Source organism: Diabrotica virgifera, chromosome 9, assembly GCF_917563875.1.
Source record: "Diabrotica virgifera virgifera chromosome 9, PGI_DIABVI_V3a".
In the NCBI taxonomy this organism is placed as follows: Eukaryota; Metazoa; Arthropoda; class Insecta; order Coleoptera; family Chrysomelidae; genus Diabrotica; species Diabrotica virgifera.
The window spans coordinates 155,683,149-155,707,397 of record NC_065451.1 but is presented as its reverse complement, the minus strand read 5'-3'; the positions used below and the strand labels follow the sequence as shown (position 1 = coordinate 155,707,397).

Here is a 24,249-nt window from a genome sequence, read left to right as displayed (position 1 = left end):
TGGAATATTGGCGTTGTGAAGGCAGATATTGAAAAGTTGTTTAATTTTTTCAAGTAGTATATTTCCTCCAATTTTTAGTGCTTCTGATACTATTCCATCTTCACCTGGGGTTCGATTATTTTTCATTTTCTTCAGAGCCTCTTTGATTTCTGATTTTGTTATATCGGGCATTAAATCCGATCGGATACTGTTTGTTCATGTTTTGCTAATCACGGAAAAAATGTGGTGTGAACCGAAAGTTAGTGCATTTTCACCATAAGTCCTCTTACCTCCCGCCATTGCTCCCTATCCACCGTGTGACCATAATTTATCACCAGAACCCCTTAACCCCTTACAAATGAACCATGGTGCAGGAAGTACGAAATGAAAGAAGAAACTGCCATACACATACTATGCCATTGCAGTGTGCTAGGTGATGTAAGGCAGGGCTTCACTGGTCAAATGAGGATTGAACCAGAAGAGATCCTAAAACTACCAATAAGAAAACTGTTGGCCTTCGTTGAGGCCACAGGACTTATTAAAGTTTAAGGAGAAGAACAGGGTTTGGTACAAAGGTCTTATGACCAAGTGCCAGAGACTAACGAGTCTCGCCTGAGTTAAGAAGAAGAAGAAGAAGAAGATGGTCTGTGGCGTCGAAGATATAACTTTGCATTATACCAGCTATACACAGATCCAGATATTGTCAATTGTTTAAGGTGCAGAGAGTAGGATGGGCTTTACACTAATATGGCACGTGAAGAAGAAGATGATTGCGAAATAGGAAGAGAAGATATTTATCTGGATACCGCAGGTGGCAAAGGTCTCCACAAAAAAAGTTATAATATCCCACATCTAGATGCAGAGCTTGAATTAAATTGAGTTCAAGTTGAAAAAGTTGACAAAATGACAAATTTGGGAACTGTCATAGCGGACCAACTAGATACAGACCTAGAAATAAAATGCAGACTAGCAATGGTTAAAATTACTTTTATGAAATTTTTTTTATATAATCATTTATTAACAATCAGAATTTCATTTTTTTCTGGTGTTTCTGGTGTAAATACCTCTCTTAAAAACACCAGAAACACCAGAAATGACCACAAATGAAGATGTTAATATAAGTGCACAAGAAGCACGAAAAACACTCGAAAAGCTGAAGAACAGAAAAGCTGCAGGTAAGGATGGAATACCAAACGAATTACTGAAATATTGTGGAGCAGCAATGACAGAACAATTAACAACATTAATTAACAAAATCATAAAACACAATAAAATACCGGAAGAATGGAGAACGAGCGAACTAATTCTACTATTCAAAAAAGGAGATAAAAAGCAGCCAGAAAACTACAGAAGTATCAACTTGTTAAATACTACCCTAAAACTTACAACTAAAATCTTACTAGACGTAATGAATCAGAGGATAAGTTTAGCAGATTAACAACAGGGTTTTCGTACTGGAAGATCGTGTACAGATGCAATATTTGTCATAAAGCAAATTATCGAGAAATCACTAGAGTATAATAGACCAGCATTTCTATGTCTGATTGACTTAAAGAGAGCATTTGACTTTGACAGAGTAAGACTCAAAGATGTAATCCATCTTCTGTATAATAGAGAAGTCCCTCTAGATATCATAAAAACTATTGAGAACATCTACCAAAATAACAAAATGGAAGTCAGAATAGATGGACAATGGACAACCGACAGAACCTATAGATATAGGCAGCGGAATAAGACAGGGAGTCTCATTGAGTCCTATGCTTTTCAATTAAATCATGGATGAAATCATCAAAAACGTCAACAAAGGAAGAGGATATAGAATGGGAAACAAAGAAGTAAAAATACTCTGCTATGCAGACGAAGCAATATTGATAGCCCAAGATGAAGATAGTCTGCAAAGATTAGTCCACAGATTTAACATAAGAGCAAAAGAATTCAATATGACAATTTCATCTCAGAAAAGCAAAACAGTAGTAATCAGTAAAGAACCAATCAGATGCAAAATAGAAATTGATGGTATCCTTGGAATTACATTGTCAAGTTACGGAGACCTAGACAAAGAAGTAAGAAATCAAGTACAAAAAGCAAATAGATTGGCAGGATGCCTTAATAACACTATATTATGGCGAAACCGACATATTAACACTGAGATGAAGTCAAGAATTTATAAAGCCAGTGTAAGACCAATAATGACATATGCATCAGAAACAAGACCCGGTACAGCCACAACACAAAGACTACTGGAAACGGCAGAGATGAGAGTACTGAGAAGAATTACAGGAAATACACTGAGAGATCGAAAGAGGAGCGAAGATATTAGAAGACAATGTAACGTACCTACAGTGTATAAACGAATGGACACTAAATAGAAAAAAGAATGGAACAACCACATAACCAGAATGGGGGAGGCCCGTATGGTCAAAATAGCACGAGATAAATCACCAATCGGCAAAAGAAGTATCGGCCGACCGCGCAAAAGATGGAGTGACAACCTTCCATAGAGGTATCAATCCGCCAATGAACAAGCAGAATTGCTTATAAAGAGGAAGAAGAAAAAGAAGAAGAATTTCATATTCTCTAAGTTAATTTGATATTAAGCACAATAACAAAAACTATAATATTGTACCCTAATATGGCGTTATGAGGTACATCACCCAGTGGTTTCACCTCAGTCTCAGCGAAGATCTATGGACCATAATCTTCGCAATCTTTTGTTGTTTATTGGCTGCAGTAGTGGTAATATTAATTGGTTGGGGTGGCCTTTCAATTTTTCGTGGTGTCTGTTCACTGAATCACTGTACTGACTAACGGGATGTTAAGGTCTCTATGAAGTGTTTGGTTGGAAATGTACCACGGGGCATTTGCAATGGTGCGTAGAATTTTTGATTGAGTTCTTTGGATTATTTTTGTATTTGATTTGCTGGCACAACTCCATAGTTCGATTCCGTATGTCCATTAAGGTGGAACGAAAAAAATGTTTTTATAATTTTAAAGTGTAATAGTGATAGAAAGTTGCGTATAGCCATTGTTAAGCCACAAATAAAATATTTTTCAAAACAAAATATTTTTAGAGGTGCCGCAAAAGGGTTGAAAATTAGAATTTTTAATTAAATTTTGCGAATTTTGATGATTTTATTTTGGTCAAAAATAGCTATTGTAATGTCCTAATTCCTATTTTAAATGAGAAATACACACTCTAAAACTACTCTTTAAAGATAATTTTAGTTTTAACTTACAATAATCCAATATTTATTTTTACTAAAACTGACAAAGTTTGAACTAGAATTCCACATTTAAAGAAATATTTAGTAGTCGATATTTATTTCATTTTTTAATATAATTTAACATTCTTAGTAGCAGATGAAAGCCAAGACGTGAGAAAAATGTGTATTGATAGAGTTGACAAGATAGTTTCAAAGGTTCTGGCAACGAGGGAGGAAAGGAGGCAAAAACTAGTACAGCAGCATTTGAATTACAGACAATCAGTAGCTGATGGTAACACAGCTGTGAATATTATATTACTGATGATCACGATCAAAGTTACCTGCAAGAATTTATTTATAAGTCCAAAAAGCCCTCAAGTTCTTTAAGTATAACTAAACAAATGTGAGTAGAACTGCCAACAGTAGCTTCTATCTGTGACAGGACTGGTGTCTCAGACAGAATAGCAGCAGCAATCACCAGTGCTGTACAAGATGTTGGCATTATTATGAAAGATAATAAAAGTAAGGTAATTACACAGGATGAAAATACATCGAGCATGGTTGAAAAATCGTTCAAATGCCACAGAAATTAGCTTCACTCAAAAAAAGAAAAGACAAAACAATTAATCAAGAAAAACAAGGGCACAAATTTTACTAACAGACTTATACTATAAGAGCACATTTCAATAGTAGAGGAACCTGGATCAACCTTCCTGTGGCATATAACTTCTGCTTCCGGAACAGGTAAAGCTATAAAAGAAAGCATAGTAGAGCATTTTCAAGGAGGCAATCCTTTGAATATTTCCAATATAACAGCTATCGGATGTGATGGAACTGCCCTATCACCGGTGTTAACAATGGTGTAACTGCTTTAAAAGAAAAAAACCTTAATAAGCCGCTGCAGTGGCTGATTTGTTTGTTCCATGCCAATGAATTGCCTTTGCGTCATTTGCCATGGAAAAACTAAAAACCCTAATGAATTTGAAGATGTTTTAAGCAAAGAACTTGAAATCTGTAACCAGCTTCCTGTGGTTAATTTCGCTCCCATACAAAACAACCTCCCTATTCTAGAGATTAAAGATGATCTAAGCACAGATCGACAATATTTACTTGATATGTGCAAAACAATCTCCAGTAGTGTATGTCCTTCTGATCTTTCATTAAAAACCCCTGGGAAATTAGCTCATTCACGATGGCTTACTTTGGCCAATCACATTCTTCGGTTATGTGTTGCAACAGAGAATCCTTCAGATAATCTGAAAACTTTAACTATGAATGTGATGAAGGTGTATGCCCCAGTCTTGTCTCATATCAAACTAAAACCATCTTGTGTAAATGGATCAAAATTTATATGGGGACTCATCAAATTTTCACGTTATCTTTGTGAGGAACATCTCCAAATAACTGATCCAGTAATTCAAAGGAATGATTACTTCTCTCACCCAAAAAATATGCTTCTCTCCATGTTACGTGACAAGAGAAAACACATAAGAGAGAAAACACATAAGAGAGAAAACACATATGTCGTCTACGACGACTTTTGAAGGCAAGATCGGAACTCATAAATTGTGTAAGGAACTTTGTTGTCCCAAAGCTTAACTTTAATGCCAATGACTACATTGATGTAATTAACTGGACGGAAGAAGTAATTACTGAACCTCATATGATAAAACATATAACTGACGAGGACTTAAAGTATATAAGTGAAGCAAGATACCCTAGTTGTTGCAGTGTGTGGATTTTCAGTGTTTTCCCTGTCATACAAAGGCAGTGGAAAGAGTCACAAAGCTCGTGACTGAGTCATCTCTTAGTGTCTGTGGTCTAGAAGCAAGAAATGGCTTTGCTAGGGCAAATATTGCTTCCAACCAGATTATTCTTAAGTTTGAAATAAATAACAATGTTTTGAGTATCAAGCGGAATATTGTAACTAAAGAAATCTTATAGCAATGTGTACATATAGCAATGATAGCAATGTTAACTGTTATTATAAACAATATTTGACTAAGAAATGTTAGCTATGGCACCAGATTAAATATATAAAATATTTGAAAATGTCTGTATTTTTTTGTTAAAAACCTATATTTTCAATGCTCTTGCGGCACCTCAAGATGTAAACCTAGAACAACAATATTTTGTAGTTTTATTGTAGACATGAAAAGGCAACTTTCGAGTGCTATTAGAAAGTTCTTTGAAACAAAAATTTTTTTTTCCTATCCTTTTGTTCCACCCTAATGTCCATATAGGTCTGATGACTGTTTTATAAATGAGCAGTTTGTTCTCAATTGAGAGTCGAGATTTTCTACCAATAAGCCAATTAATTTCTTTGTATTTTCTTTGTAATAATAATTTTCTTTGCAATAATCATTTCAGTTTAGAATTAAGACACATAATGAAAGTGCTATATTTGGTCTGTACCTACTCTTTTATGATGCAAAAGTGTGGACACTAAAAGTAACGATCCTGAACAGAATTGGAGCATTGGGAATGTGGATTCATAGACGTATGCTGAAGATAGCTTGGACAGCAAGGAAAACTAATGAGGAATGTCAATAAGAATAGAGAAGTGCTAAAAACTGTTAAACACCAGAAAATATCTTATCTGGGACATGTAGTAAGTCAAATTTATGACCATTATTCCATATCGCAGAAGCTCTAAAAGCCTTCACAATGGTAATCGCCAACGTCGGATAATTCTGATAAGGTACATGAAGAAGAAGAATGCGAAAGTTTTAAGAGAAAATATTTATATGAATAAAACAAGGGGTAAAAGTCATGAAAAAATAAACTCAGGTGCAATAAAACCGATCCACTTGAAAATTTGGTCATTTTTGATGTCTCGAATTTCCTAAACCTGTTGTCCGATTTAAGTGATTTTTTTACACGGTTATAGCCTTATTCATTAACAATATCGCTGTAATAATATTGTGGCTAGACAGGTAAACTGTCATTGTATACCGGGTGTACGAATCAAACTGTGTTTTTTTCTCAAAGTTTGCATCACCCTGTGGACTATTCTAGCAATTATAAAATACTGAAATTAAAACCCAACTATAGTTTCAGGTTTTTTTAATATTCTGTTTTTAGATTCATTTGCTTATGTTGAATAATAAAAAATTAGGTACTTTAACAAGTGGCCATGTTCGTCATCAGTACAGGGTATTTCTAAATAAGTGCGACAAACTTTAAGTGGTAATTTTACATGAGAAAATAATGACAGTTTGCTTCATAATCATATGTCCGCAAACGCTTCTTTTCCGAGATACGGGATGTTCAATATTTTACAAACTGACGATTTATTTATTGCTTCAAAACCAGTTGAAATATGCAAATAAAATTTGGTGGGTTTTAAGACGTAGTTATGGCACACTTTTTGACATAAAATTAAGAATTTTATATTCACCATTGGCGTGCATACGGGTAACATGATCGGTCATAATACCTCTTTGCGCGCCAATGGTGAATATTAAATTCCTAATAGTAGGTATATCAAAAATACGCAGTAACTACTTCTTACAACCCATCAAATTTCATTTGCATATCTCAACTGGCTTTAGAGCAATAAATAAATCGTCAGTTTGTAAAAAAAATTGAACATCCCGTATCTTGGAAACGAAGCGTTTGCGGACATATGATTATAAAGCAAACTGTCATTATTTTCTCATGTAAAATTACACCTTAAAAGTTTGTCGCACTTATTTAGAAACACCCTGTACTGATGACGAACATGGCCAGTTGTTAAAGTACCTAACTTTTTTATTATTCAACATAAGCGAATGAATCTAAAAACATAATGTTAAGAAAACCTGAGGCTATAGTTGGATTTTAATTCACAGGGTGCAGGCATCACAGGGTGATGCGAACTTTCAGAAAAAAACACTGTTTGATTCGTACACCCGGTATACAATAACAGTTTACCTGTCTAGCAACAATATTACAGCGATATTGTTAATGAATAAGGCTATAACATTGTAAAAAAATCACTTAAATCGGACAACACTTACTTACTTACTTAGTCCTAAGCCTTTCTACCTTTAGGTGTAAGGCTAAATCGGACAACACGTTTAGTAAATTCGAGACATCAAAAATTACCAAATTTTTAAGTGTATAATAGAGTGTTCAATGGAACATAACCTTAAGATAGTAAGTACACAATTTGGTCATAATTGACATATACAGTCTTAATGTAGATTGTCTTTTTAGTAATTTAGATCTTAATAATGATGATCTTAATAATGATGATAGGCAGTATAATATTTTATCCCCCCGCAGCTATCCGTGGTCAGACCTCTTCTATGCGGTTGTTATCTGTGATTACCGCCTACAGATACTTAAAATTTACTTCTTCGAAGTTGTGGTCATTAATGTTCTTCCTAAGTCTTGGTCTTGAATTTTTGATTACTAGTATAATATATTTCGTCTTCTCTTCATTTACACAAATACCCAGACTACCTGTCGAATGTAAAGGGAAACCGATAAACCAAATAGACCATGTTTTCATTGTAATAAAATATAAAGATCCGTAACTAAATCTAGAAGCTACAGAGGAGCAGATTCTCACAGTGATCATATATTGACAATAGCCAAAGTTAAGCAAGACATTCCAAAGCTACCAATAAAAGAAAAATAACGGAAAAACACCAATTAGAACGGCTCCAAGATAAAGAGGTGGCAAAAAGAACAGGGGGAAAAAACAAGGGATAACTGCAACTAATACAAACAGCCATGATAGAAGCGGAATATCTTCAGCATTGGGAAACCAGAAAAAGAAAAGTGAGAATACTGGTTTGATGAGGACTGCAAAATAATCCTAGCATAGAGGAACAAAAATGGAAAATGTCCGAAACAATACAGAAAACAGTGAAAAGTACCTACTATAAAATTAAAAGAAGAGAAAATTACTGTACAAACAACCAGAAGTAATAGAAGAAAACTTTATCCAAAAAGAAGTGATTTCTAACAAGGAGTAAAAGCGACAATACAGAAAAATTAAACAGATGGTCAGAGTATTTCCAAGAAATATTCAAGGATCAAGCCAAATAGAAACACAAATACCACAGCAAATACAAGAACCTACAGAAACAGAGATAATAGCAGTAATAAGACAAATTCTTCTTCTTCTCGATGTGCCTATCCGTGACGAATGTTGGCGATCATCATGACAATCTTTATTCTATCTGCAGCAGCGCGGAAAAACTGCACAGATGTTGTGTTGAACTAGGTTCTTAGGTTCTTCAACCAGGATGTTCTTCTTTTTCTTGGACTTCGCTTTCCCAATATATTTCCTTGCAGGATGGCTTGTAGGAGAGTATATCAATCTAAATAATGTAATGTAAATAATAAACTATCTGACAGCTTCGAAATCAACAGTAGACTCAAACAGGGTGATGCGTTATCTCCACTACTTTTTAATCTTGTATTAGAGAAAGCCATGAGGTCGGTCGAAATAAAAACAGAACTGCTATCGGTTCAAGGTCCCAAGTTATTACTAGCATACGCAGATGACATTGATCTCGTTGGAGACTCCATCCTATCCACAAAAGCCATTTTCAACAAGGTGGAAGGAACAACAAGCGAAGTTAGGCTGAGGATTAATGAAGAGAAGTCGAAATATATGTGTATAAATAGAACGAAACGAAGAGACAGGATAGGGCAGAATGTGACGGTCAACACCTTCAATTTCGAAAGAGTACAGTACGTTTTAAGTATCTGGGGGCCGTAATCACAGCTGACAACGATGTTACAGAAGAAAAAAAAGACAGAATCTAATCAGCAAATCGCTGTTTATTCGCACTGGATAAGCTTATAAAATCAAAAAATCTTACAAGAAGTTCCAAGATCAAAATCTATAAATCCATCGTCAGACCTATACTAACATATGGTTGCGAAACGTGGACCATGACCAAATCAAACGAAGAAAAGCTCAGACGTTTTGAACGAAAAATACTTAGAAAAATTTTTGGACCTCACCACGACATTAACACAAACCAGTAGTATAGGATCAGAACCAACTTCGAATTAAAAGAACTCTACAATGACACCGATATTGTCCAAGAAATTAAATCACAGTGACTAAGACGGGCAGGCCACGTGCACAGACTTCATAACGAGAGACTTGTAAGACTAGTATGGGAGGAGATTGGTACAGGCAAAAGACCACTCGGACGTCCCAGAATGCGATGGAGAGATAACATCTCCGAAGCAGATCTCCGAAAAATGAACATCCCATTTAACCCTAGGTTGATGGAAGACCGAATAAATTGGAAGAAAGTTGTACAGTCAGCCAGGACCAATGAACTGTCAACACCGATGGAATGGGCAAGAAGTGAATTTAATGACGCCAGGATGAGATAGCGCTAGTCAGGGAAGGAGGAAAGATAATGGCCATCTTTCGTAAACAAAAAATTTATAGTGATAGTCAGCGTTGCCAGCTTGGGGTATTTTTCCATAATTTTGGAGTAATTTGAAAGCGTCTAGAGGAATTTTTCTAAGCAGAAATGGTTGGGGAGGGACAATTATGAGATATTTTAAGGGGTCATGGTAAATTAAATTTGTGTATATACGTAGAACTGTAAAATTATACTCTCATATAATCGAAGACGATAGGACCTATGAATTATTTCCAGGACCTTCTGTTGATAAGTAGTATAATTTTGGTTTACTGTTCTCTACATTTGACTACAAAAATTTAAATTTAAGGGGTTTGAGCTTCAATTTGAGGGAATTTCAGTTTCTAAGTCGGGGATTTATAAAATCACATCTGGCAACTCTGGTCATTATGATAATATCCAACCAATGAAGAAGTCAAATTTTCCCTGACAAGCTCTGTCTCTCTCTAGGACCTCTCACTTGTATGTTGGCCGCAATCTCGCTTCACTGTTTGAATGGGATGGGGCCATTCCATCCGTGTTGACAGTTCATTGGCCAGGACCCACCCAGGGTTGTAGTGCTACGTGATGATGATGATGATAATATCAATTTGGATTCATTTCGTATAATGTGTATAATTTGATGGTGGTCAGTACCTCTCGGTTCTTCTTAATTCTTCTGAGATTTCCTCATTTGTGACCCGGTCAGTCCACGGGAATTTAAGAATTCTAATAAGAGACCTAAAGAATAATGACAGTATGGGAGGCATCTAAATATTCCGTATATGTATTTGGCACCTAGGAGTTTTCTATTGGTTCCTTGCGGCACACGGTCATATTGCAATCAATACGCGGCGAGGTGCCAAACGCATATACGGAATGTTATTTGGTACGAAATTCATATACGGAATGTTAAATATTCGTAGATAAAAAAGACGACTATTTTCGTCTGGTAGCACACAGCCCTAAACTTCAACAGAAATAACAGAATTGAATAGCGGAAACATAAATCTAAATATACCATACAACACGTGCAAGTCATTAAAAATTCTGCGAAAGCGAAATAGTCAAATAAAGAAATAAAGTCTCTCAAATACACTCACCGGCAGAGAAAACGGGCACCCCAAAAAATGGGTCATTTTTAATGTCTTGTATTTCCTAAACCTGATGTCCGATTTAAGTAATTTTTTTAATATGTTATAGCCTTACTGTTTATCAATATCGCTGTAATAATATTGTTGCTAGACAGGTACATTGTCATTGTATACAGGGTGTACGAATCAAACTGTGTTTTTTTCTCAAACTTTGGAACGCCCTGTGGAATGTTCTAGCTTCTATAAAATACTAAAACTATAGCCAAATTATAGCCCCAGGTTTTCTTAACATTCTCTTGATTCATTCGCTTATGTTGGATAATAAAAAAGTTAAGCACTTTACCAACTACCCCTGTTTTTCGTTAATACAGGATGTTTTTAAATAAGTACGGCAAACTTTAAGGGGTAATTCTGCATGATAAAATAATGACAGTTTGCTTTATAAACGTATGCCCGCAAATGCTTCGTTTCCGAGATAGGGGGTGTTGAAATTGTTCTTAGAAACTGACGATTTATTTATTTCTCTAAAACGGTTTGTGATGTGCAAATGAAATTTGCTAGATTTTAAGAGGTAGTTATTGCGCATTTTTTAGCATACAATTAAGAATTTTATATTCACCATTGGCGTGCATACGGGTATAAATATTTTAAATATATCCCGTATGCACGTCAATGGTGAATATAAAATTCTCTGCCAAAAAATGCGCAATAACTAGCTCTTAAAATCTACCAAATTTCATGTACATATCACAAACCGTTTTAGAGCAATAAATAAATCGTCAGTTTGTAAGAACAATTTCAACACCCCCTATCTCAGAAACGAAGTATTTGCGGGCATAAGTTTATAAAGCAAACTGTCATTATTTTATCATGCAGAATTACCCCTTAAAGCTTGCCGTACTTATTGAAAAATACCCTGTATTGACGAAAAACAGGGGTAGTTGTTAAAGTGCCGAACTTTTTTATTATCCAACATAAGCGAATGAATAAAAAAACAGAATGTTAAGAAAATCTGTGGCTATAGTTGGGTTTTAATTTTAGTATTTTATAAAAGCTAGAACATTCCACAGGGTGTTCCAAAGTTTGAGAAAAAACACAGTTTGATTCGTACACCCTGTATACAATGACAATGTACCTGTCTAGCAGCAATATTATTACAGCGATATTGATAAAGAATAAGGCTATAACATATTAAAAAAATTACTTAAATCGGACATCAGGTTTAGGAAATACAAGACATTAAAAATGACCCATTTTTTGCGGTGCCCGTTTTCTCTGCCGGTGAGTGTATATAACATACTTATCCATTTTTATAAATTTCGCATCAAATAACATTCCATATAGGTAATAATTGTTTTATTTTCTTTACTATACATCAACAAAATATTTTAAAATTAGTCTTCTTTAACTGACTTAATAAAAAGTCGTCTTTTTTAGTCAACGAATATTTAACATTCCGCATATGAATTTCGCACCAAATAACATTCCAAATACTATAATTGTTTCATTTTTATTTAATAATACAATAACAAGTATTTTAAAATAAATCTCCTTTTAACTGACTAATAAAAATTTATCTTTTTCCGTCTACGAATATTTAACATTCCGTATATGAATTTTGCACCGAATAACATTCCGTATATGCGTTTGGCACCTCGCCGCCTATTGGCTGAAATATGACCGCGTGCTGTAAAGAACCAATAGAAAACTCCTATGTGCCAAATACATATAAGTACGGAATGTTTAGATGCGTACGGGAGACAGCAGAGTGCCAGCAGAGATATTAATGGAAGAAGGAGCTATACTTTAGCAAAAGATAGCTCGACTTATAAAAAATATGGGAAATGAAAAAACAGCACTTAATTTTCTCAAAAATATTTGTTAAAAATATTAGCCCAACCCAACTTTACATTGACAATGTCAAACCAAAAATGTCACTTCATTCATCATGGTGACTATGCTACCATCGATCAGCATAAATAACCGATTACATGGCATCTGTAAATTACGATTTTTTATATAGCTTTATATTTTTTCTGTAGTACTTATATAGAACCACTCATTAACTGGAAATTCAACCACATAAATTTAAAATTAATGAAAAGGATGCAAAACATAATAAGAATCTCACCTGTACATTCCCCTCGTTCGTTCATAGAATAACCTTCCTCGCATTTGTTAACTACACTATTCACAACTGTACTACCTACTTTTTTAGTATCAAATTCATCGTCATAATCATCATATTCGTCAAATGGTTTTGTTTTGTTAGACTCATTGATGCGATCTATATTGGTCTTGTCAGAAACCCTTTCAGTTGTAGTTGTATCAATTTTGTCTAGTTCTGAAAATTGTCTAGTGGTAGTAATAAAAATTACATCACCTTTATCGTTTCTATCAATATCTTCATAACTTACATCAGTCACTTCATTATTATTTCTTGAAGTATCTTCTAATTTTACTGTTTTATTTATATTTTTACTTGTAGTTTCAGTTCTCACTGTAGTGGTTTGGGGTTCTACACTAATGTGTGGTCTACTGTTAACAGTAGTTGTGCTCTCATCATAATCGTCATCTTCCTCATCATAACTATCTTCGTAGTTATCACTTGGAGCAATAGTATTTTTATTTGCAATATTTGTACCCAAAGGTGATAAATTATTTGATATATCTAAATTGATTTGATTTTCATTGTCGTGTTCAAATTGGTGGTCTCTGTCAATAACATTGACCGAAGGATGTTCAGTAGAAACTGATGCATTTGTGATAATTTTTAGAGTTGTACTAATTACTGTATCATCAGGTTCAATGCTTTTTGGACTACGAGTAGTTACTGTACTTGTTTCTTGCTTTTGTGTTGTATATTCACTTTCGTTTTCCGTAAATGGTTTACTGATACTAGAATCATATTCTTTGTGGTTTGTATTTACTTTCTTGTCATTATTTAATACAGTTGTCTCTTCATTATATTCATCGTAATCATCAGAATCGTCGTCATATTCGTCATCAATTTCTTTCTCAGTTGTTATAAAAGAGACTGCTTTATCTGTTACCTCATTTATTTCTTTAATAGTATTTGTAGATATAGTGGATAGATTATACTTCTCAGTTTCTTTAATGTCAACATCATTTCTGTTTTGGATACCATTCTCCTTTATAATTTGATTAGTAGGTACTTTAGAAATACTGTCAATTCGTATAGTAGTTGATATTTCGTCATAATCTTCATCATATTCATCTTCATATTCAATATCAATTTTCCTCGTAGTTGTAGAATAAGTTTCAATAATGGGGTTTTCAACATTGGTACTGGCATTTTTGTTTTTATCCACTTCATTACTTACAATAGAATTTTTAAAATCGTTAGTTTTGTCTTTGTTAGAGGTATTAGTAACTTTAATTTCGGTAGCTATGGTGGTTTCTTGAACATCGTCGTATTCGTCATCATATTCGACTTCATAATCAGTGTCGATATTATTGTTGTTGGTGATAACTGGTTTTTCTTTTTCTTTAATTACAGTTGAGCTTTTTTCCGTTTCTGTTTCTTTGTCTTTATTAAAAGTATCTTGTTTATCTATTGCGTTAGGTGTATCAATTTTATTTTTGTCAATTTCATTAACCATTTTGATATTATTTGTCGTGTTTTCTTTACCATCATCATCGTCTTCATCATCATACTCATCATCATATATTGTATCAATTTTCTTTTCTATTTTCTTACGATTTTCTTGAACTTTATCCTTGTTATTAACACTTTTCGTTGAAGATTCTTTTTCTTGTTCTTCTTTATCATCGTCGTATTCGTCTTCGTCGTATTCATCGTCATCATATTGGTCAGTTTCTTCATAGTCGTCACTATCATATTCATCGTCGTCTGGCACGGGTGCGTCAGATAAAATAATTTCGTCATGTTTTGGGCAGTGGTAGGAGCCGATGAAATTCGTACAGCCGTGTGGACACCCAGATTTGATTGATGGATCTTGGCATTCATTGATATCTACAAATTAATAAATTAGTAGTTAGTTGCGAATATTTTCTACATAATTAGTTATATTTTAGCACTATTTTACAAAACGTTCAGGGGCATGATATAAGGCAGAAGTTATTTGCCAAGAAATACTGATTTTGCAAGAAAAGAAAGCTATACACAATAATTATTGGATTATAGATAAAGGTACCAACATGAGAAGTAATAAAAGAAAGTATTAAAGAATAAACATATTTAAAAAAATTCATATTAAACATCCGTATTAAATAAAAAGTCATGATCATCACCATTATCTTTGCCTTTATCGCTATTATTTATTATATGCAGGGTCTTGGGTCATACTAATATCAATCCTCTTTACCGGCTTGTCCTGCCTAAGCGTCTCCTCTAGGTCTACTGGTCCCAAGAACCCGTAGATAAGTAATTGCTCGTTTTGAGTGATTAACGTTTAGACGTTGAACATGACCAAACCCACAATTAATTGGTGCCACCCCAGACTTCCCCTACCCATTTATCCTTTTTCGTCACTCCATTCATCTATCTAAAAATTCTCATTTCCTCCCCATGCATCCATTCTTCTTCTTTCTTTGGCCTTATGGAAGTATTATAGAATTTATCTTCAGCTTTATTGGAATTTTTCTATCACACAACACACCACTCGCTTCCTTCCACTTCATCCAACCAACCCCCATTCTACTACATGTGTATCCATCTATATCCTCATTACTATGTAATACCGATCATAGGTACAGTCGAACGTATTCCTATAACCCGGATATTCTAATATTCTGTCATTGGGGTCTAGTAAAAATGTTTCGGGACCTCAAATTCCTATTCCTTAAATTGAGCTACTCCCGTAACCGTTATTCTAATGCTATAAGCAACGAGCCTAGGTGCAATCCAGCTTTCAAATTAAATTTAGTACTCTGTCCTAATACTAGTTGTGACTCCCTCATACGTATGAGGGAGTATGTACATGCCTCTAACAATCTTTACATATTTACATAGGACTCCTTTCTTATTGAGTGCACACCACATAATCTCTCAAAAAACCATAATTTGTGATATGAAATGCAATGGTACATTCTCAGAAGATTTCGAAGTAAAAAATGATGATTGTTAAGGAGACCTGTTGTCTAACTTGCTATTCGATATAGTTCTAAAAAAATTGTAATTGTTAGTGTGATACTTATCGTACGCTGATGATGTGGTTCTCATTGCAAAAAAATGGAAAAGTACTGGTAAGTGCAGCAAAAATACTGATTCACAAATGCTCAAAAATTGGACTGAAAGATAACATTAATAAATCTCGAGCAAAAAATACTAGGGGCTCGTTTAAATTAGAGGAGGATAGATCAGTTGTATAATACGAGAAGTACGAATATAGAAAATAGAAGGACGAGTATATGTGTTTAGGTAGCCATATTGGCCAGACATGTAAGGAATAACCTAAAGTAAACTTGATACTAAGCAAGAGTCGCAGCAACGTATGTGCTGCGACCTAAACAAAATAATTAAGGCCAAAGATATATCTTGTAATACAAAAATAAGAATATACAAAACTATAACAATTCTATACGCTTCCGAGGCATAGACTATGAACAAAACCTTAACAGAACAAATTGGAATCATTGCAAAGAAAGATACTTCAAATGCTTGGAAGAAAAATGCTAAAGTGAGAATGGAGAAGACGAACTAATGTAAAAGTGTACCAGTTGTGTACAAACCCTCCGATGACAAAAGTAGTGGAAAAACGACCACTACTATGACCCGGACATCTAGAAAGAATGCAAGGTAATTCATTCATTAAGCATTACAATCACTAGGGATTATAGCTAACGTCATGGCGTTCAAAATCTTATTCTTTGGTGAGGCGGATTACTCCTCTGTCATTTATAGCTTGCTGTGTGTCTTTGCTGTTCTCGTGACTCTTTTCCATTTCTTCCTGTCCTTGTACTAATCTTTCCAGTCTTTCACATTCAGTGCTCTTATGCCTTCTTCTACATCATCCAGCCCCCTTCTTCTAGGTATTTGTCTACACCTGGATCATACTGGTGTCAAGTTAGTTATCCTTCTCAACATATCTAATTGTGAGATAATATGTGTTATCCATTCTAAGAGAAGAGATTTTGTGTATCTGACTATATTTTCTTTTTTTAAATATTCTTCAATTTCTGCATTTGTTTTCATTTTTATTTCTTCCTCTCTTGTTACATTGTGGCCCAGTCTTATTGTTCTCATTATTTTTCTTTCAATTTTCAGACGGCTATCTTCCTCTTTTTTATTTTCAGTTGTTTTCCTGCTGTTTCTATCCCTTATGTAACAACAGATCTTATTAAGGTCTTATATAGGTTCATCTTTGTTCTCTTATTTAGAGTCTTGCTTCTCAGCAGTTTTCTATTCATTCCATATGTTTTTTTGGAGTAAAAACTTCTTTAGGGACGTTGTGCACTTTTTGGATCGGATAAAAGCATTGAATTCGCGACCGTTATTGCGACCGTCATTGCGACCGTCATCGCGACCGTCATCGCTTCGGCGAAATAAATATTGTACGTATATATTATAAATATGTATGTATATATAAATTGTGTAGAAGTATTTAAATTTAAAATAAATGTAAAACCTATTTGTGGATGGGGAAAAATGATTGATTTGGCGACCGTCAGCGACCGTCATTGCTTCACCGAAATTAATATTGTACGTATGTATACATAATATATTATAATATATGTGTGTATAAATTGTGTAGAAGTATTTAAATTTAAAATAAATGTAAAACCTGTTTTTGGATGGGGAAAAAAGAATTGAGTTGGCGACCGTCATCGCTTCGGAGAAATAAATATTGTACATTATACATATATTATGATGTATGTGAATATAAATTGTGTAGAAGTACTTAAATTTAAAATAAATGTAAATCCTATTTTTGGATGGGGAAAAAGGATTGATTTGGCGACCGTCATCGCGACCGTCATCACTTTGGCGAAATAAATTTTGTACGTATATACAGTATGTCCCTGTAAGTTGTCTCCATATGGAAAACTTTTTTATTATTAATTTTACGAAAAAAGTTATTTGTTATAAAAAGCTCTGCATGGTCCAAAACCTAAGATTTAACCATCAAATATCAAATTTTTTGAATATTATACGAGGTATGTCAAAAAGTTTGAATTTTACTCAAGAGTAAAGTAGCTTTATTTTTCACAATATTGAAAATTGCTATTATGAAAAGTTGTTTGGAATTAAAAACTGTATTCTAGTATGCAATTACATCCTTCTAATTGAAAAAAAAATTTTTGAAAAATTATTGATAACTAACATTATTTTCAGTTATTTTAATTCAGATAACTCTTTTATTATTAATTTTACGAAAAAAAGTGATTCTTAATAAAAAGTTCTGCATGGTCTAAAATCTAAAATACAACCATCTTTTGTCAAATTTTATCAATTTTATACGAGGTATGTCAAAAAATATGAATTTCGCTAAAGAGTAAAATACGTTTATTTTTCACAATATCGAAAATTGTTATTATGAAAAGTTATTTAGAATTAAAAACTATGTTTCAGTATGTAATTACATCCTTCTAATTGAAATATTCTGAACTATAAAGGTACTTTACTTTTGATCTAAATTTATCTTTTTTGACATACCTTATATAAAATTGATCAAATTTGATATAAGATGGTTGTATTTTAAGTTTTAGGCCATCCAGAACTTTTTATTAGGAATCACTTTTTTTCGTAAAATTAATAATAAAAGAGCTATCAGAATTGAAATATGTAACTGACAAAATAATGATGGTTATCCATAATTTTTGAAAAAAAAATTTTTTTCAATTAGAAGTATGTAATTGCATATTAGAATATAGTTTTTAATTCCAAACAACTTTTTATAATAGCAATTTCCAATATTACGAAAAATAAAGCTTCTTTACTCTTTAGTGAAATTCAAACTTTTTGACATACCTCGTATAATATTCAAAAAATTTGATATTTGATGGTTAAATTTTAGGTTTTGGACCATGCAGAGCTTTTTATAAAGAATAACTTTTTTTCGTAAAATTAATAATAAATAAGTTTTCCATATGGATACAACTTACAGGGACATACTGTATATCTTTGAAGTGAAAACTTCTTTAGGGTCGTTGTGCGATTTTTGGATAGGGAAAAAGCATTGAATTTGCGACCGTCTCTTGTGTAATATTTTAATGTATAAGTTTAGAAAGGAACTACAACGTTAACGGGGTTTTATTTATTCATATTGTCATATGCAATATGACATATTCAATGCATATAAAAGATAGCAATTTTTATTTTTGCATCATACCTTTTTTCCACGGGGATATAGGTATAGGCATTACTTTACAGAAAAATAACTTCCGTCCTTCTTCTTTAAAATGACGTTTGGTAGAAGTCTCTGTGATTTATAGTTTCCCAAATATGATTTTTCAAAGCTCGCCACTCACAGCGATTTTGGCCCATTTTATTTGTTACTTCTCAAACATCGATCTGTAACTTTTTTCTGCGTTGATTTAGGTATATGCAATATTACATTTAGTAGGAAGGAAAGTCAATTACCTTTAAAATGTTGTATTGTATTAGCCTCTATCACTATTTTTAAGCAAGATATGGTTCTTCAAAATTTTATATTTTTAATGATTTTTGATATAACTTTTTTTATTGTATAATATTTAGGTATATAATAAATATATTGTCGAATAAAAAGAAAGCTTATTTTCTTTAATTTAAATGGTGTATTGTAAAAAATTCTAGGACTACTTTTAAACAAGATATGCTTTTTCAAAATGTGACATATACAGATGCAATAGGTCCCACTAAGTTGAAACAATATGAAAAACTTTTTTATTATTAACTTTATGAAAAAAAAAATATTCCTTATAAAATGCTCTGCATAGTCTAAAACCTAAGATGCAATCATCAGATATAAAATTTTATCAATAGTGTACGAGGTATGTTAAAAAATATGAATTTCGCTCAAGAGTAAAGTACCTTTATATTTCACAATATCGCAAAGTGTTATAAAGAAAAGTAATTTGGAATTAAAAATTATGTTATAATATGCAATTACATTTTCTTCTAATTGAAAAATATAACGACAATTTAAAATTTTTCTCAAATTACGGATACCCTTGGATATCTTGTTTAAAAATAGTCCTAGAATTTTGTGCAATAAATCATTTTAAAGTAAAGAAAATAAGCTTTTTTTATTTCAGAACGTATATACCTAAATTTACAAGAAAAAAGTCATAATGAGAAATTTAAAAAATAATCATTAAAAATATAAAAAATTTTTAAAAGTATAAAACGTTGAAAAAGCATAACTTGCTTAAAAAGAGCCATATAATCTTATACCATAGACCATTTTAAAGGTAATTGACTTTTATTTCTATTAAATGTACCGTTGAAAAAATATACCTAGAAATGCGTCGAAAAACATTACAGAACAATGTTTGCGAAATAATGGAGAAAATGGCCCAAAAATGCTATGAGCGGTGAACTTTGAAAAATCCCTTTTCGGAAACTGTAAATCCTAGAGACTTTTACCAAACTTCATTTTAAAGAGGAAGGATGGAATTTATTTTTCGCTGAAGCAATGCCTATACCTATATCTCTATGGAAAAAAATTATGGGGCAAAAAACAAAGTTGCTTTCTTTCGTGTTTTTCTCTTGCTTTTCCTTTGAATATATTTTTCTAAAAAAATATATTTTTGACTTTAAAATGTGGTATTTCGATAGTAAATTTAACCTGTAACAATTTTCCTTTAGAGGTCTTTGTACCAAAAGTGCATAGAACTCACCCTAATTCACCCTGTGCCTAGGGAATAATTCACTCCTTTCTCAAAAACGCACACCTTTAAATAATAGCACTCCGCGGTTTTTTCAAATTTAGAGGTCCATTGATCATATGAGACAATAAAATCTCGTTAACGTTGTAGTTCCTTTTAGCTCTCTTATTATGAACATAATCAATAGCCTAGTTTTAGTATTAAAGGAACTATTTCCTATAAAGTCTTTTTGCTATGTATGCAGGGACGCGCCAAGTAATTTCGGCGCCGTCGTGCAAAATATTGATAAGCGCCTTTATCAAAATTACCAGGGTAGAACAATCACTCCTTCACATTTCTACGTGGAAAACTATGAAATTTTTTTACGTCTACCCAGATTTTTTTTTAAGGAAATAATAAGTACACGTTATACACGTTATAATAAGTACACACAAGTGTTATAAAAAATAATATATTCTTCTTCCTTCTTGTATGGAGGCTTTAAAGCATGTTATTATTCTTCAATATTTGCCTCCTAAATTGTTTAGATTATCGCACCATCTCTTTCTTTGTTCTGCCAATAATTATTCGTCAATTTGGTGACTTATTGACTTATCTCGTGCTATTCGTACTATCCTATCCTCTGCCATTCTACTAATGTGTCCGTTCCACTCCTGTTTCCGTTTTGTCACCCATCCATTTTATGTCTTCTACGTTGCATGATCTTCTTATGGTTTCGCTTATCTCACTATCCAACAGACTTTTGCCTGATATTCGTCGAAGTATTTTCATTTCTGTTGTTTCTAGTAGTCTAGTAGTTGTTCAAAATATTTTTTTTAAACTATATTGCATAATAAAACAGAACAAAATAAAAACTATGTTAAAGTTATACAGCATTACTTAAAATTATTAAAAAAGATTGAAGATCAAAAAATGAAACATATTTATATTGCGATTTTTTAAACAAATATACTTATTATGATGAAAACCAACCGATATTTCTTATAGACATTGAACTTTTCTTGCCTTACCTTTGACAAATTCATTAATTAGATTTTCATTATTCAGGTCCTTTAAAAACTCAGATTGTGTAGAATTAATAGCAAGATTTTCTAGCCGTTCCTGACCCATTCTAGATCTTAAGTAATTGAAGCGTTTATTTGAAACACAACACTTGTCCAAAAATGAAAATTTTGGAAAATCAAGTAAAACTGCCCAGCTTTAATTTATTTCAAATCTTACTTTTATTAAGACATTCACTGGAAGGAATGTGGATATCAAAATAATTGTACAAACTTACCATAATATATTCGAAAATAGAGAGATATTGTGTTGTACATATAGTTTCTGTTATGCTGAACTTTTTCTAATACAAAAGAAACAAACATCACATTATTACTATCAAAGAATGCAACAACTGATAAATTTAAGGATAAGATCATTCACACTTACAGCTACCGTTGACTAGGATAAGGATAAGGACAAGTGTTGTTTGTTTTTACAAAAAAACGCATGGACATCTGTTGTTTTTCTAAAACTATCAAAATTTTCTATGCAATGTGAACCAAATTTGTGAATTGGAGAAATAAACTACTATTCTATAAGAACAATATATAAAGTCGAATTTTCGAAAAATGGACATGTGTTGTTTTTCAAATAAACGCTAAGCTAGAACGGCTGAAGCTACAGAAATCGGTACCTATAGTTAATAATATACGTAACGAAATAGTAATATTTGGGAATGAGTGGACTAAGTTATTTTTTGCTATGTTTTTTTTTTGCTTCAAAAAATATTTAGTTTTGAATTGGATATTTATTTAACTTTGCCGAGTCAAAGGGCGCCTTTAACGCCTTGGCGCCGTCGTGCGCCGCACGACCTTGCCCATATGGATGGCGCGTCCCTGTATGTATGTATTCACAAAATTATATATACCAGATTGCTTTGTGAAAAGTGGGCTAAAAATGTCCATAAGACGTACATTGATTGTACAGCAGATGTACATTGAATGTACATAAGGCGTACACTGAAAGCTCCAACTACGTACACTGTACGTTTGTTGCGGACGTTCTATGGACGTCCAATTTTGTGAACTCTGGACGTTGGTTGGACGTCCATCGGATGTCCATTGTACCTAAGCGGGACGTCCATTGGACGTTCCAATGTATACAGATGTACGTCCATTGGATGTCCATAAAATGTACTTGTGCTATCTGGGTTAACGATGACTAGTCGGACAAACTTTGATGAACGGGAACACTGGAACAGGGAAAGTTTTAATTGTGAACAGGTTACAGGTTTCGAACGTCAGACTAGAAAAATGTCCTATGTATTTTGTCGGAGAGAACTTCCAATTGATTTGTTATAGTTCTGAGGCCCCCATATAAAATTATTATTTATGACCACACCGTTGAAACTTTTTGTACTTGTTATTTGGGTGAAGTCGGACAAATTTCGAGCTTAGCGCATCATGGCAGTGGGGCGTTTGTCTGTCAAGCGGTCACGAAGTTGTCAATTTTATGCAAGAAAAAAATTTATAACCACATTGGTCATTTTATTTTAATCAATGGTTTTTATCATATAAACAGCGAAAATAATTTTGTAGGACAAAAATATTGGGGCATACGACGCGTCGGACACGCTAAATATGTCAAATTTATGAAAATAATAAATTTATTACCACATTGCTAATTTTATCAGAATATACCATAAAACATTTTTACAATAATGTGGTAACCTTGTCGGACAATTTTCACGGGGCATATGCGCAGTCGGACGCGCCGAAAATGTCAATTTCCTGAAAATTTTTTATTTATTACCACAGATGTCATTTTTATTTTGTGCTGTTCTTTTACATGTGTAATGCATATTGGATCACTTGTCGGACAAAAATAATGGGGCGTTTTGGAGATACAGGGTGTCAAAGTTAAACTTTTTTTTTATTTATTATTGAATATTTCCTGACAGGTATGAAATAACAACATGAAATTTGGTATGTGGGGGTTTTTTGGGTCGAGGAAACTAAATTCCCTACCAAAAATTATGCATTGCCCAGAGGGCGCCACATACGCCTTTCAGAACTAATTTATTACGTTCAATTTTCTTAACCCTCACTCTGTATAATTTTGACATTAAAACTTTTATTTTCCTATTAGTTTTACTTAAAAAACGTATACTTCTTTCATCTCCCTAAACTCAACCGTTTTCGAGATAAACGCATTTTAAATCTGCGATACACCATCATTTTTAGCATAATATCATTGTAGTTACACCCGAAAAATAACTTAAAACTATAAAATTATCCAAAAATGTATCGCAAATTTCTTCAAATGGAATTTGCGATGCAATGACATAAATTTGAGAACTGGCACAATTATTATGGTATTAAATTATTTTTCGGGTGTAACTACAATGATATTATGCTAAAAATGATGGTGTATCGCAGATTTAAAATGCGTTTATCTCGAAAACGGTTGAGTTTAGGGAGATCAAAGAAGTATACCTTTTTTAAGTAAAACTAATAGGAAAATAAAAATTTTAATTTCAAAATTATACAGAGTGAGGTATAAAAAAATCAAACGTAATAAATGAGTGCTGAAAGGCGTATGTGGCGCCCTCTGGGCAATACATAATTTTTGGTAGGGAATTTAGTTTTCTCGATCCAAAAACCCCCACATACCAAATTTCATGTTGTTATCTCATACCTGTCAGGAAATATTCAATAATAAATAAAAAAAAGTTTAACTGTGACATCCTGTATCTCGGTTATTATAAACTTTGTACTAAGATAAGTTTAAATCTAAGCTAACTAACTAAGCTTAAATCGGTCTATTTTT

At 33.0% G+C, this 24,249-nt stretch overlaps 1 protein-coding gene across 1 annotated transcript in view; it reads right to left on the bottom strand.

Annotated features, from left to right (window-relative positions):
- Positions 1-24,249, bottom strand: part of LOC114342101 (fibrillin-1) — a 423,761-nt gene that overhangs the window by 117,442 nt on the left and 282,070 nt on the right. The window contains exon 5 of the mRNA XM_050661746.1: positions 12,773-14,638. Coding sequence (XP_050517703.1) covers positions 12,773-14,638 — 1,866 coding nt within the window. The remainder of the gene's footprint in view (positions 1-12,772; positions 14,639-24,249) is intronic.